The 15,937-nt window shown below is 38.5% G+C and overlaps 1 protein-coding gene across 1 annotated transcript in view; it reads right to left on the bottom strand.

The window, feature by feature from the left end:
- The window catches only part of nsmfb (NMDA receptor synaptonuclear signaling and neuronal migration factor b), a 62,595-nt gene extending 51,962 nt beyond the window's left edge, over positions 1-10,633 (bottom strand). Inside the window, exon 1 of the mRNA XM_036598577.1 lies at positions 10,327-10,633. Coding sequence (XP_036454470.1) covers positions 10,327-10,397 — 71 coding nt within the window. The 5' untranslated portion in view covers positions 10,398-10,633. The remainder of the gene's footprint in view (positions 1-10,326) is intronic.
- Positions 10,634-15,937: the final 5,304 nt, after the last annotated feature.

Here is a 15,937-nt window from a genome sequence, read left to right as displayed (position 1 = left end):
AACTTAATCTTACTTAATACAAAGTTTTGTTTACCGAGCAGTTCAGCAGACTGCTAATGAGCTAACTGGTGAATCCAGTAATAATCAGAGTTAGGCTTTAAATTATAATATTTATTGGACCATGCAAAGTAAAAGAAGTTGTAGAAGATGTTGTTTCATGTTCCAGCTAGCCGGAATTAGCCTGAAACAGCACAGTATATGTCATTTTTGTGTTGGTACAGTATGGGTACCAGTTGTATGTTGTACTTTACGTTGGAGCAGCTTTACAGCTCTTGATTAGGGAGCCTAGACCCACCCAATTTGATCACTGGCCTAACCAAAATGACTGCTCAATTTACTTTCAATATTAAAAATCTTAGGAATAAATAAAGAACAAAAGATGCACTTGCTAAATATATGACATGTTTGAAATTCCATTTTTGACATCAACCTATCAAAATCCTACTTTAACCAGTTACCATAACTGTGAAGCACTTGCTACGCTTGCTACCCTCTTTAACCACCAACACTAACTACCTAACTACAGTTGTTAGTTGTTAGTCCTCAGGCACTAGGCATTTCTCTTGAGTTTACAAGAAGTTCATAAGTATAAGTTTATAGAGTTCTGCATTGTCAGCAGGATTGGTCAGTATCTACCTAACTGGCATATGATGATGTCTACCGGGAAATAACGCAATGGACAATTTTTCACATTCGCGATTATGGCTGGAATGTTTGGTTGGGGAACGGAAGTATCATTCATTACTATTTTTAGCAAAGCCAAGGAAAGCGTGCTTATTTTTTAAGTAATTGCTTTGTCTTATTAATGCTGTCTCAACATTGTGATGTCTGTCAGCCATGGATGATGGAATCATCTATCGGCCCAACCCTGATTATTAGTGATACTGTCAGCACTTTGGAGATAAACGAGGGAGGGACTGTTTTTACGGATTGGAAATGTATGAAAACTGGTTGTGTTAAACAGGAAAGTAGCTGAAAGCACAGTACAGGATTTGAAAAGTACAGTAACTGCAGTTTTCCAAATCTGAACCATCAACCAGCTCATTAAAACTGAAGGCACAAATTCCGGAGATCATCAGCATGTTAAAGTTATTCTGGCCAGTATTGCTCCTGTGTGCAAAGCAAGTGATGCAAGATTTCTTTCCTATATTGTATGTATTCTGGTTGGCTTGCAAGCTGGTATCTCCCACTGCAGAATTGTCCTACAGCACTGTTTAAATGACACGTAGCAATCATCTAAGTTATACTCAGTGTGTGGAATACCCCCTGGTATTTGGGGGGTCTCGTGTTGGCTCGCTAATCTAGTGTTGGCTGGCTACTTACTCCATATAGCAGTGCAAATCCTAGCTTCAATGGCAATAAAATGTTTGGTCTAACTATTCTTCTCCTGCAAACGCTCTTTCCTAGTTTGGTAATGTGCTCTTCCACACATTACTTGAGATCTTATATATCTCTTTTGTCTTTGGTTTGAGAAACTGAAAAGTAACAGTTCACTCAAACCACCAAACTTGTTAAAATTGGGCAAGTTTTCAGATTTACAAATATGTTATGGCATATTGTAAATTTTTCAGTGGTATCCAGACAAAGTTACAGTTGCTAGGCTATGAAGGACCTACTGGGTGAACCAATTTGCTACAGTGCCTCTCTGAGGCAGACCGGTGCTGCATCTTTAGTTAGTCAAGAATACCAAAGACAGAAGCTTGTTGATTGTGAGTGAAGCAGCTAAACAATGACAGCATAATGTCATAATAGGTTTATTTTCAGGGACCCCCCAGAATTTTGATTTTGAAACACTCAGGGGGTCAGTGAGACCCACCAGGATGCCCTGTGGTATTATCCTTTTTTTGCAGCTTGCGGGAATGGAATTCAAAATGCAAATTTTGCCACAACAGCAATCCTGTTTTAGGTTTAGTTTTAGGCTACTCCAACCACTCCTGTCCTCTGTGTAAAAGCAAAGAGGTAGTATGTGGGTAAAGGGCTACAGAGACTGTCTGGACCTGCTGAAGGCCAGGCTGTAGCCACCAGCAGCCTGCTGTACTGCGTCAAGCTAATCCGTAAAAAGCACAGTTTGTTCCTTAGAGCCCCAGCTTGGCCATACGCCGTGTCTACGTGTGACATGACCTCTTTTTCTTCTTCTCTCCTCCTCCTCATCACGCACTCACACCCTTCTCTCTCTCTCTCCTGTCTGCTAATCCCTCGCTCCACACAGCCGTAATTGAGCAGCAGGACGAACTGAACTGGTAAACAGCAAGCTGGCCCATCTGATCTCTTGTACTTCTTCTTATGCTCTCCCACTCCTGTCTCTCCCTCTCTTTTACTCATTTTTTCTATCTCCCTCTCTGTCATCCCTTTCTTTATCTCACCTTCTTTTTCTCTTCAAGCTTTTCTCTGTCCTTTTTTTCTCTCCCTTTCTGTCTCAGTCTTTCTCCTTTCTCTTTCTCTCTTGGTCTTCATTATTTAGCCTCTCCATCTTTCTCTCTCCATCTTTGTTTTTGTGCTTCCCTCTTTCACTCCCCTTCTCTCAGGTGTGCTCCTGCTCAGTTGGAATAAAAAACTGTGCCTACACCGGCTCTTAGTAGATAAGATTAGACACCGCTGGCTGAGTTTGAACGGCAGCGTTCTCACTTATTCTAATGAACCGCAATAACAGAGTAATTAAACTGGTTTAATCAAACCAAACCTTATGTGAACACGCTCTTACTTTTTCAGTCTCTCTCTCTCTCTCTCTCTCTCTCTCGCTCGCTCTTGCCGTCTCCGCTCTCATCACACTGCTCTCACACTCAGTCGATTGTATTTGTCATTGACACTGAGAATTTATGTAAGATTACAGTGAGAAGTGCAGGCTGACTCATAAATCTCTCTTGATCCAGCATCCAGCATCACCTTTTCTCACAACAATCTCGTCACAATCACTTTATTAGCGCATTCATGCTCAAGTACTGCATTTGGAATGAATCTTAGGACTTGTTCTGATTGGTCTAAAGTAATTTAAACTCTGTACAAATCTGACAGTAACCATTAGAGCTGTTTTGATGTCATTTTTATTCACAGTCAAATCTAGATTTTCTACTGTTTTGTCAATAATAAGTAGACACTTGACTAAAACACTGAATGTAGTATGACTAATGAAGTGAAAAAGAAGCTATGGACCTAAAAACACATGGACCAAAAGATATTTATAATTTAAGACAGAGATATCAAAAGGGAATTTCACTGAATGCATAATTCAATTGTTGAAACGTACACAAATTAATTCAGAGCGGTTTGATGTGAAATGGTGAAACCTACCAACTCAAGTTTCTTCACAGGGTGTTAATATTAAGAACCAGGGGTTGCAATGTCTACAACATGAATAAAGCCATTTCATTTACTATCTAAAACCACCAGTGTACCTACATGTGTCTTCTGGGTTTTTATAGACAATAGTCATAATGGTAAAATAGTGTTGAATCTGACAACACATTTTTGAGGACTATCTTGCCTTCGAGTGCCCTGCAATGTACCTCTCCACCATAAACATACTTCAAAAAATACATTTCAGGCCTAAAGCTTTACATAAAACCACTGCAAACAATGTCTCAGGCATCAGGCAGTGTATTCAGAAACATTTCATGTAATAGCTATTTGCGAGGCAGCTTTAAAAGGCATTTAACGATTTGGAGGTGTGATTCCTATCATGCTGTTGTGACCACTTCTAGACTAATTTTCCTAAAATCAAACCACTTTGAGTGACCATTTACATCTTACCAAGAATGCAGACATTTAAAAAATTCTCTTCATTATCTTTCATGGGTTAAAACTTCCAAAGTAGAAAATTAACTCCAGCGACAGGAGTTGGGAGCCTTAGCTGACCCCAGAAAGCCCAACTAAAACCCATATACTCAAATATCAATTGCTTATCAGAAATTAAATCAACTTTTGACTGAAAGCACTGGTAAAACATTTATGTATTAGTCAGTTAATAGTTAATCGGTTAAATCATTAACATCTCTGACATATACCTGATCATTCTGATCATTTGGACAAGCTTTAGGAGACTTTTGTTTAATTGCATTATTGGGGTTCCTTAATAGTTCTAAGAAAACCTTTGATTGATACAGAACCCATACATTATGTGGAAGTTCTTTAAACAGGTTCTTTGCTCTTTCACATTTCATTTGCAAAGTTCATCTATTGACAGAGTAATTATGGAATCAAAAGTGGTCTTTCTGTGGCGTCATTTCGATTAATGCTTTTTGGCACCTTTAATTTTCAAAGTGTACATCTAAGTGAAGTCAAAGCATGGTGTGCAGCCTGTAAGTCTTTGCCAGAAAGGGGGCGGATGGGTGGGGGGTACACAACTCAGAAATAGCAGGATTATTCCAAATGCTGCCAAAGTTTTACTCATTCTTGATGTTTTATCTCATTTGTAAACATATGTCCCAATAAAACCAATAATTTAGTGAATACCACTCTTACATAAGGCTCTTCACACAGATATAGAAACACAGCACAGCATTAAGAGGGAGTAGCCACTCCTGTCACAGAGAACACACAGTCCTGACCTTCATCACCCCGACACGTACGCACAATGGTAATTACATGCTTCATCTGAGCAATGCAACCGCTTCTGCATGACCACGGACAGCTTCATCCTTTCATTAGCATAATTACTGTACATTCAGCTATTTACAGAAATACCTACTCCCTTTATAGAGATATCATCAGCTTGGCACCAAATCTTAAGACATGTAGATACTTTCAGCTTCTTAATCCCTTTAAGCAGAAGAAAAGGTGGTTAATTCCACTTTTTCATTTACTCTTCTAAAGAAAAGCAATTTCTAAATGCCCCAAAATCCAAGATTTTGACTTGTACCACAATTACAATGTCAAGCCTGTAACTATAGAAGAATGCTTTTTGGTGCTATTTAGAACTATTTTCAAAAAGGTGCTATATAGAACCATCTACAGCACATTCTCCATCAATCTGAAGAACCTTTAAAAAAGGATACATGCAAAGAACCTTTAATCATGCAAAGGGTTTTGTGGGTGTTAATGGTTCTATAAAGAACCACTGTCTTTACTAAATAACCCTTAAAGAACCATCTTTTTTTAAGTGTGTACCATTCTGAGCAAGAAAAATAATAATTCATAGGAGTAAAGGGGAATACAGTTTCCAATATCTGTTTCCAATATCTGAACGTGCTTGGTGTTGCCACAAAAAATGCTTAAGTTATGGGGTACATTTAGATCCTTAGATCACAGCATATTAAGTATTAATTAAATTAACTAATTAAATATTACAGTATACTACAATTACAAGTTTTACTGTACTGGTCTTTTATTATGTTCTTTTATTTCACAAATATTAAGCTTCAGCTCACACCCTATCACTGCCTTTGCTTAACTGTCATGAACCATATCAAAACTGCCATAAGTAAAATGGTGTGAACAGTATGAAAAATGAAAGGTAAAGCCTGCCTTATTCAGTTACAATAAATCGCTATGAATCTAACATTAAGTTATGAGAGTTATGAGAGAGTTACTAGTTATGAGAGAGAGAGCAGTTGAAGTTTGCAGCCACATACAGCTCTTTGCGGGATTAAGTGGTTAATTGGCACTACATGTAGATACAAAAACAACTGCAACCCGGATACGAATGTGGAACACCTGCTCAAAGTGACGATATCAGGCTTTTCCCTATAGAGTATGTTGCTATGACTCATCTACTACTTGCAATCTCATACCAGCTGACATTTCAGCATGTCATCTCATGTTCATTTGCATAACAACACACACTTGTCGCTATACAGCCTTAAATAGGCCAGTTAATACAGCTGTCACTACTACTAATTTGCTAGACTGAGTGGAAGTGCAGTGGAATATAAGACACTCAAACTTCTGTTCTGCATATAGACTTTGGCCATGTTTCTAATAGAGACTCTCAAATAGGGTTATTTAATTTATTTTTGCAGAAATCTATCATAGTTGCTCAACATTTATGTCAATAGCAACCACCTGACTGTTTGTAATACTTTGCTTGAAATGAAGAGGTTAGGAGATCATCTGTACAGTATGCAAAATCAATACAAGGTCATTTTATGCTAGGGCTGTCAAGAGTACTTGAATTAACTTACTTCACTAAACAAGATATCAAAGAACATTTACTTTCTCAATGATTAGTTAGCACTTGACATGATAATGCAAAATTCACATTACTTGGCATTACAAGTCTTTTTTAAGGCTTTCTTGTTTATCTTTTTTTTGCATTATTGACTTCTTGTAGTGCTTTTAAATGCAACTGCGGTACAGACATATTACTTATTAAATATACACATGGAACATATTTTAAGCACTTCAGAAAATAGGGATTTTGGTACATAATTTTTTTGTGAAACAGTATTTTTTTCAGGGTTCACAGAGCCCCTAAATACTGGCCAGTAAAACAAATATATGGCTAGTTGTTTCCTCTTTCAACAATAGTGAATGAGTGCAATTAATTAGTATTCTCAGGTATATCAGATGTTTTCAATTTGGTTGTGTTACATTCCCCATCTTGATTATTTCTGTACGAGAACATGTGGAACTACCTGTCATCAGTTCCCACCTTCATCAATCTCTGTTAACTGATATATCTCTGTGTTCACTGATGCAACAATTAGCCAAAACTATTTTCATAAGGCTCTGATTATGTAAGATCAGGAAACCCAAAAACTACACAAGTTACAGATAAAATACATTAATATTCTCCATTCCTGGAACACATCACAGCTTCTACAGCACAAAGGAAAGACAAAATTGACAACGGCTTCCCAGAGGTCACCCGTGTCCAGTCCGAATGCCACTCTGAGAAAGGAGCTTACACAGTGATGACCCTTAGGTATGACTATACTCTTACCATTGTGTTACATCACCAGCTGAGAGAGAGAGAGAATATTAACTGTACCTCACTCTACATGTCACCTGTAAATAGAGGAAAACCTTGGCCAAGGACAAAGACAAAGACACTTACATAGAGGAAAAGATATTCACTGAAAATGCTGGCCTTCTTAGGACAGGAATAGTGCTAAAAACCAAACTAAAACCAATAGTATCTCTCAAATAGTAAAATTAAAAAGATGGCTAAAGTTTGTAAATGAAAGCAAGTTAGCTTGTAAAGTAAAAGTAGCTGTAGACAGAATTTATGGCTTAACTGGGTTTATAGAGAATGTGGTATTTTTGTTTAGGGTTATTTTAGAGTTTAGAACAGTAGAGGAAGATTTTGGTTAATAGTTTGAATGTCTAAAGATCATGTGGCAGTTTTAGCTTTAGACTCCCAGGCTTACTAAGGTGTTTTGTATTATAGTTGAAAATGAATTAAAGGTAGTGGGTTGCTTAAGCTGTGATAGGATGTTGTGGTTATCTGAGGAACACTTGAGGTTTATAGGGGTTATTTCGTTGTCTTCTTATTCAAACTTAATTCATACATGTATTCTGTATATTACTGCCTGTATAATAGGCCTCTGTCTGCATTATGATGCAAAGAGACAAAGGCTGGTTTAGGCCCCTTAGGCTTAAACTTTATGCTGCTGAAGAAGCTGATTATGACAAGAGTCATCCAGCCAAATAAAGGCATTAGCAAGAGAGGAGACAAAAAAGACTGCTAAAGGGTAAGAATGAGACCCAAACACTGCGTATAATTACTGTAATTCTGTATTGGGGAATTACAACAAGGCCACAAAAAAGCAACAGACCAATGTGTTCTATAGACTTAAGCAGCAATGGCTCAGCAGGCAAATGAGTAGCTGAAAACTACTACCTGACTCACTGACAACATGAAAACCTTAACCAGAAGGCCAAAAACAGGAGTTCTGACTGCATATTTATTGTCCAGGTGTCAAGGTGTATGAGACATTAAGTGATGCTGAGAGACAGATGGACATTCAAACTTTACCTGCTCTCCCCATTTGGCTTCAGTGTCAGACCAGTTAAGGTGCCATTCACCCAGACAAAAGACTGGGCAAATCAGGCCCGAGGAAAGAGAGGAAATGGTATTAGGGTGGATTATAGAGATAAGCTGACACCCAATTCAATCATAACAGTAAGCCAAGCCTGAGCCTCTATTGTCTGTCTGAGATTAGAGTTTAAAAAGTGCCCCAGTCACTCATTTATGTTAGTCTGTGTAACCTTTTATGGTGTACATTTCAGTGAGATGTGAGACCAATTTCAAAACCACGACAGCAGTTAATGGTATTAGATGAGGCATCAAGACTATGAGGGAAATTGAGAAGGGGTAAAAAGTTGAAAGTAGACTACTGTGATTATAATAACCTCTGTGAGGTAATGTTACTTAAAAGCACCTAACAATGCCCTATCAAATGAAATGAAAGGGACTAGAAATGTGATGCAAAGGCTAAAAACAAATGCTAATAAATAGGAACAAGTAAGCCTTCAACTCCAACAAATGAGAGCAAGATTAGCCAATTGATCATTTTCCAAATAGCAATGGCAAAGATCCCATGTAAGATCAAGAAAAAACTGTAAAAACTACTTGCAATCTCATACCAGCTGACATTTCAACACATCATCTCATGTTCATTAGCATAACAACACACACTTTTCACTATACAGCCTCAAATAGGCCAGTTAATACAGCTGTCACTACTACCATTCATTTGCTAGACTGAGTGGAAGTGCAGTGGAATATATGAGACTCAAACTTCTTTTCTGCATATAGACTTTGGCCATGTTTCTAATAGAGACTCTCAAATAGGGTTATTTAATTTATTTTTGCAGAAATCTATCATAGTTGCTCAACACTTATGTCAATAGCAACCACCTGACTGTTTGTAATAATTTGCTTTAAATGAAGAGGTTAGGAGATCATCTGTACCGTATGCAAAATCAATACAAAGTCATTTTATGCTAGGGCTGTCAAAAGTACTCAATTTAACTTACTTTACCAAAGAGGTTATCAACCAAAGAAGCTATATATATTAAAGTGTTTTCTAAGGCTTTCTTGTTCTTTTGCATTATTGATTCTTGTAGTGCTTTTAAATACAATTGCAGTACATTATACTATACGTATTAGTTACTTATTTTCTATAATATATTGTACATAGAACACACATATTATGTATTAAATATACACATAGAGCAAGTATTTTAAGCAGGTCAGTGACTTAAGAATGGTGCATAATTTATTTGTGAAACCTTTTCTCACAGTTCACAGAGCCCCTAAATACCGGTCAGATTTAATGGACACTGTTAGGCCGGTATAAAGAATATTCAGTAAAAATGAGAAAAATGAGATTAAACTTTGCATGTTAAAGACGTAAACGGGATTAGCTTGAGCTAGCATGAAAGCTAACGCGAGCCTCAAGAGACCAGTTATTTGTTGCGGTTTCTGTCGTCTCTTTGAGAAACTAAGGAAGTGAAATTGGAAGAAAATTCTCAGTGAACGATATAGTCATTAAAGCAATTAAAACAAACAAACAAATTAATAAATAAATAATAAATAAATGAATGAATAAATGATATATATCTATATCTGTCGCTACGCACTAGCGTTTCGAACGCAAAGGAGGATGGGATAACGTCACAACACCACAAAGAACAATAAAGGCGTCATAATAGCTAATTAGCATAGTTGTATATGAATATTAAACAAGGCTACTTCAGGTAAAACACCAGACTGGCTTTAAGTACTAAGTCTGGGATATTTTCTGAAACATATGGACACAGCAACGTCCAGAAGTGACCAGAATATTCAACATTGAGGTCAGAGTTTCAGCTTTTCATAAGTAGGCGACTGTCCTTGCAGACATAAAGACATATGCTTGAAATTATTTCTCCTAAATTTACAAAGCAGTGGAGTTCAAAATAACTCGTTGCTCCATGGACAAAAATCTCTCTCACGCTGTTTAGCTGGATTTGTGAACGCTGGAGATTTTCCTGTATGTCACTTGAGGCTAGTTTAAACTGAGCAGTCCGTTGTAGCTCGTTTTTGGCGTAAAGCGTAAAGTTTTGGAAGCCCAAATAACCCAGGCTACATTCGGCTAAATGCAGGAAAAGCTGAGTGAAATACACTGAAGGGAATCTGCACCGTTTCCCTCCTGGAGCCCCTCTGTTTTAAACATTTTAGAGTTTAATCTCTTCTACTGAACCCGTTTCCCCCTCAGCCAGAGCGTGTTACGATCTGAGGTGTTGGAGCAGGTTAACCAGTGAAATGCGCAGTGCATGGTGACCACAGAGCTGGAGTTGGTAAACACTGAGCTAGATCTGCACGCGCTTAACAACTGACAGAAAATAACAGAAAAACGTTAGCACAGAAAAACGCAGAGTCCACTCAAGAACGCGGTCACTCACCTGACTTTGGCGGCGACGGAAGAAATGGCATCACTCCTAAGACTCTTCCTCTTGGCCACGGCGCTGCCCATGCTGTAGTGGAAGCGGCGGAGGCGGACAGCAGCTCATTCCACTCAGCGCGCGCTGCAGGAGGAGGAGGAGAAACGCTCAGTCCGCCACTCACCCGCCTCGAAACGCTCCTTCACCGCCTCAAGCGCTCAAATCCCCGCCTGTTCCTCATGCTTAACGTTTTTACGTGTTAACAGTGTTCAGTGTCTGTATTGTGTTAGAGATTCGTGGCTCCCTCGCTTCCAGCGTCCAGCGCGAGCCACAGCGCGGATGCTGTTTCACTCACTCACGCGGAGCCTCGCGCTCGTACAGTAACGCACGGCGCAGCGCGTGCTACGCTCTCTCTCTCTCTCTCTCTCTCTCTCTCTCTCTCTCGCCCTCTTTACACGCACGCATGCACGCTCTCTCTCTCTCTCTCTCTCTCTCTCTGTGTATGCTCTCGGTGGTCTTCAGACTGATAGATGAAGGCAGGAATTGCATATGGACTGGTCAGCAGAAGACAGCTAGATCTTCATCTGCATTTATAACAGGAATGGATTACTGACCAGGTCAGTAAGGCTGGTGCACAGGGGCCTCGGAGGGCCTCACACCTTAAGCCTAAGGGGGCTCAAATATTTTGGACAATCCACTGCAGATTTCCCTTGAATATGTTTAAATGACCAAATAAATGAAATATTATCTGTATTGTTTACGGCCTTTCAAGATCTGTATTAATCCTGACTCGTGGGATTTTCTTGTTGTCATTCAAATGGGATGTTTTAGATGGTTTAGGTGTCTGATAGTGGTGTTAGTGTTCACCCTTCTATGCATGTAGGACAGAGATGGGGACTCAAGTAAGCGGCACGAGTCATATGACTGACTTGCTACTCGACTCAGTCTTGCCTTTAAAAGACTCGTAACTCCACTCTTAATCACTAAATGTCTTGCAACTCGACTCAGACTTGCCCTTGAATGACTCCCGACTCCACTCTGAATCACCCCTAAATGTTTTGTGACTTGGCTCGGACTTGCCCTTAAATGACTCGCGACTCGTCTCGGACTCGCCCTTAAATGACTCACAACTCCACTCTGAATCAATAAATGTCTTGCAACCTGACTCGGACTCACCCTTAAATGACTCATGACTCCACTCTGAATCTATAAATGTCTTGCAACTTGACTTGGACTAACTTTTAAATGACTTGCGACTCGATTTGGACTCCACTCTGAATCACCCCTAAATGTTTTGGGACTCGACTCGGACTTGCCCTTAAATGACTCGTGACTGAATTTGGACTCACCCTTAAAAGATTCCTAACTCGACATGGACTCGTCCTCAAATCACTCGCGACTCCATTCTGAATCATCCCTAAATGTCTTGCGATTTGACTCGGACTTGCCCTTAAATCACTCTTATCTCAATTTGCAGTCACCCTTAAATGACTTGTGACTCGATTTGGACTTGCCTAAAATGATTCGCGACTCTGCATATCTGTACATCAAACTTTCTATAATGAGAGGCTCATAACTTAAAGCCAAGTCAAACCTGACAGGTTTTAAGTTTTTAGAAGGGGAAAACTTTTATACAATAACTGTAACTGCAGCAAATAATGAGACTAAATTTCTCTCTTAGTCTCGAGAACAGACTTTTGAACATTTCTGGTGGTTTTCTTCTTTTTGCATCACAACTTGGTGTGGCTTGAAGGAAAAGAGAAGAAATCATGATTTAAGTTTTTCTTTACTCATATAAAACTTTCACAAACCGATACAATATAGACAGGATGGAATATCGCACATCAATAAGAGAAATTGTGTTTGTTTAAAATTGTGTTGGACATGAACACTAATGTGAACAATTGTTTCATCTCACTTTTCATGTCTTATTTATTTTATTTGCTTATTTATGTGTTGTTGTTCGAGTCCTGGAGGCCTCCAGAGATGCTTGTGCCCAGAGGCCTTGCAAGACCTCCAACCATCCCTGACTTAAAAGAGAAGTAATGGAGGCCCAAGAAAATAAGGCGCTCTTTTGATGGTGATATTATGTGATATTATGAAGCTTTCTGTCAGATGATATTCGTTCATGCTGAAGGAGGCTGAGAGCCTTTTCATCGTCTGATGTAGAGAACAGAGCCAAATGACACAGGTTTCTGAAAGATGGAATAAAAATCAATGGAGACATCTCTGGAATGAGACAGAGACACAGAGGCACATACATGAGTGAACTATTAGGAAATAAGTGTCAAAGAAATGAATAAAAAAAAATAAAAAAAACTTTGTTTTACAGTGATACTGTGTTGTACGATTACCCTGGGGTGGGAGGGTAACTGTCAAAACAAAGCTCATAAACAGCATACATTACACATATATGTATGGTGGCCAACAAGACCCTATTCATAGTACAGTTAAAAACACTTTGTAATCTCATAAACACGCCGCAAACACAGAAAACACTTTCATCAACATGACTAAACCGGAGCTACATTTTACAAACGCACTGCAAATAAAGAAAACACTTCAGAAAGGCTGCAAAAACCAGTCACAACACAACGGAAGTGAGTCGCAACACAATGAAAATGTTTCTCAAAGGGGATGGAATACCTATGATGGAAAATCACTGACAGAAGTAGAGAAGACCAAAACGTAGCGTCAGTGTCATCATTTTTTATTTGCAGTTTGTTCTTCTCAGCCACTGTATATTTGTATATGCGTTGTTGTTCCTGACATGTCACAATGAGTGAAGTTTAAATGGGATTTTAAAATAGGGCTAAATTAGGGCTGTTAAACTGGTAGGTGGTAACATGAATTGAGGTGTTGTGTCTGGTGTTTTTATGGACATGCACTCACAGCATGGTCATGCTATATTTCCTGGTTTACGTAAGCAAACAGAACCGACACAGAAATATCAAGTGTAATTAGCTTTATGGCATTTGGTAAATGCTCTAAGTAACAGTTTAATCACACAAGGAAGGCAAATATGTCATTAGGAGTCATGCCCCAGGGCTCTAATTGTTAGAGCATTTTAGGAATAAAATAAGGAAAAACTGTCGTACTGTACCACTGAGCTTCAGTTCTGACTCTGAATTAAATCATGTGAAGCCAGTTTGTTCTATGTTACTGACATAGAGGAGTGAGCTTGGTGTTTGGGTTTCTTTGACTTATCGGGGCATCATTTGTTCAAAGTTCTCCCAATATTCTTTCTTGCCATACAGAAAATATCCATAGTTTTATATTCCACACAGGGAATGTGTACCTGATTTGTAATGAAAGCAGAAAATAATGTTTTAGATCAATCCAAACTGATTTGGAAACCATGACATAATCCTACTGTATTAACCCTGCTACATGCATGAATGAACTATACTGTATGCTGGGAAAGAAACCTAAATTAGTCATGAGAGGCCTAAGCTGGGCCTCAAGTTCTTCTACCCACTAATAGGAATTTAGAAAATGAACAAATTGGAACATGGACCAACCATATAAGGTCCTGCAGCAAGGTTGCTTAGTCATATTTACACTCCTGGTGTAACCCAACCAGATAAATGTATAATATATGCCCAAAAGTTTGTAGGCACCTGTAATCCATCATGCCTTCTGAACTTGAGTATTAATTTGTTGCTGAAGCAGCCTCTAATCCTCTAGGAGGGCTTTACACTATGTTGGAACATTGCTGTGAGGATTTTATTGCATTCAGCCAGAAGAGCATTAGTGAGGTCAGGTACTGATGTTGGATGATTAGTTCGGGATCACTCTAACTCATCATAAAGGTGGATGAAGCTTCATCACTCCAAAGGAAAGCAGTTCCACTGCTCCAAAGCCTAATGCCGGAGGGACTTTGTACCACAGCCTAGTGCTGGGGGTGGGGTATGGTGACCTTAGGCTCATGTGTGGCCGTTCCAGAGTGTCCCATACTATTGGTAATGTTTTTCTATGGAGAGTATAGAAGCTGTGTGAAATTGAACACCTGTGTCAGCAATAGGTGCACCATAAAACAGCTGTAGTAAATAACTAAAAATGATTTTCAGACTCAACCTGTTGTCCATCCTGTTCTCTCGTCCACTATAAACGACCAGTTTTAAGATCTTTACTGCCTTCTATAGAGCAAAAAGCAACTTAATGGCCTTTTTACCAGGCACCTGGTAATAAAACAGTATTGAACAAAATATAAAGTTCAGTTCAAACACATGAGTAGCCAGGAGGCCTAGCAAGATGCAGACAGGTGGAGGTGTTGATGTTGATTTGGGCATTGGCAGCACAGTTGTAGCTAAGGAAACAGTTATAGACATAAAATGTGATGCTTCTGTATCAGATTGTGTTGATGCTTTATTTTGTGGTGAATATTCATTTGTATATGCAAGCAAGCATTTGAAAAGAAAAAAGTGAAAAATATGGGCATCCAGCAACCCTCAACAGTGCACAGCAGTTATTCTTGGTGTGAAAAACAGAGACAGACTGACAAAAAGCAATTAACTTGTGTGCAAAGTGGGTTCATTAAATAATATTTGTTCAGAGTGTACTTCGCTTTTGAGCACTTGCAGAACGAGTTCAAGTGCCAGGATTAAAAGTTCATTACAAATCAGTTACATTTTAAGGCTCACATCAAAACCACAGACAGACACTTTTCAAGTAAACCTTTCTTTCAAAGGGCTCACATCACAGAAAACAGTCATTTATCTCAGTTTTTGGAACGTAAGATGCAAAAAACAGCCAGTTTTGAATTCACTGTTGTTGTTGTATCGCATAGCCAACATATTTGCATACATCAACCTATGTGACCTAAAGCAGTTTAGCTCTGCCTATTCGCTCTGATGTTAAAATGAGTGTTTCAGCCTGGACTGCTTTTTGAATAAGGCACAATACAGAGCAGCCAATCAGAACAGAGGTCATTTACATACATCAGTCTTAAAAGCACAATAATAAAACAGGATGTGCAAGTCTAAGGGATAATGCCAAGTTGGAAAACCAGATAAAAAGGAACTATGACTACTTTTGGCACATAAAATATAACTTGAACACATAACTTGTATAAGTGAACGTCCAGGAAAAAAGAAAATAGAAAACTGTAGAATATGGAGGCTTTTAATCACAGTACTAGGAAAAAGGTACTGCAGGCCATCAATGTTATTTTACACCCATATTGCTTTATGATGTTTTAAAAGTTGGTTTAAAGTGAAAAACAAAGTTCATGAGCAGAAAAAGCAGTCAAGACTAAATGTAACAGCCTTAAGCAAAAACACACTGAACTTTTTTTTTCTTTTTTGGCATGGAAGCCCATTTCCTCTTATGTTTTTATTCTTCCTCATTCTTTATTTCTGTCAAAAAAAAACAAAATCAGCACTTACTTTCTTGAAATATTAACTAAGAAATAATAGAAAGTAAGTAGAAAAGTAATAAAAAATAAAGTAGAAATAATGATTTATTTTCTTTAAACATTCATTTAGTACACTGTAAAGAAATGTCTCATCAGATCAACCTATAGAAATGACTCGATGTGGTAACAAGTACATTTCTTGCGTTGAATAAAACTAGTTCAATTGCTTGTTACTGCATGAAGTGAGCTTTTAGGTTAATCTAATGAGCCATTTTT

Source organism: Colossoma macropomum, unplaced genomic scaffold (genome assembly GCF_904425465.1).
Source record: "Colossoma macropomum unplaced genomic scaffold, Colossoma_macropomum, whole genome shotgun sequence".
Lineage (NCBI taxonomy): Eukaryota > Metazoa > Chordata > Actinopteri > Characiformes > Serrasalmidae > Colossoma > Colossoma macropomum.
Note: the sequence above shows the minus strand (reverse complement) of the source record. Positions and strands in the feature narration are given on the sequence as shown.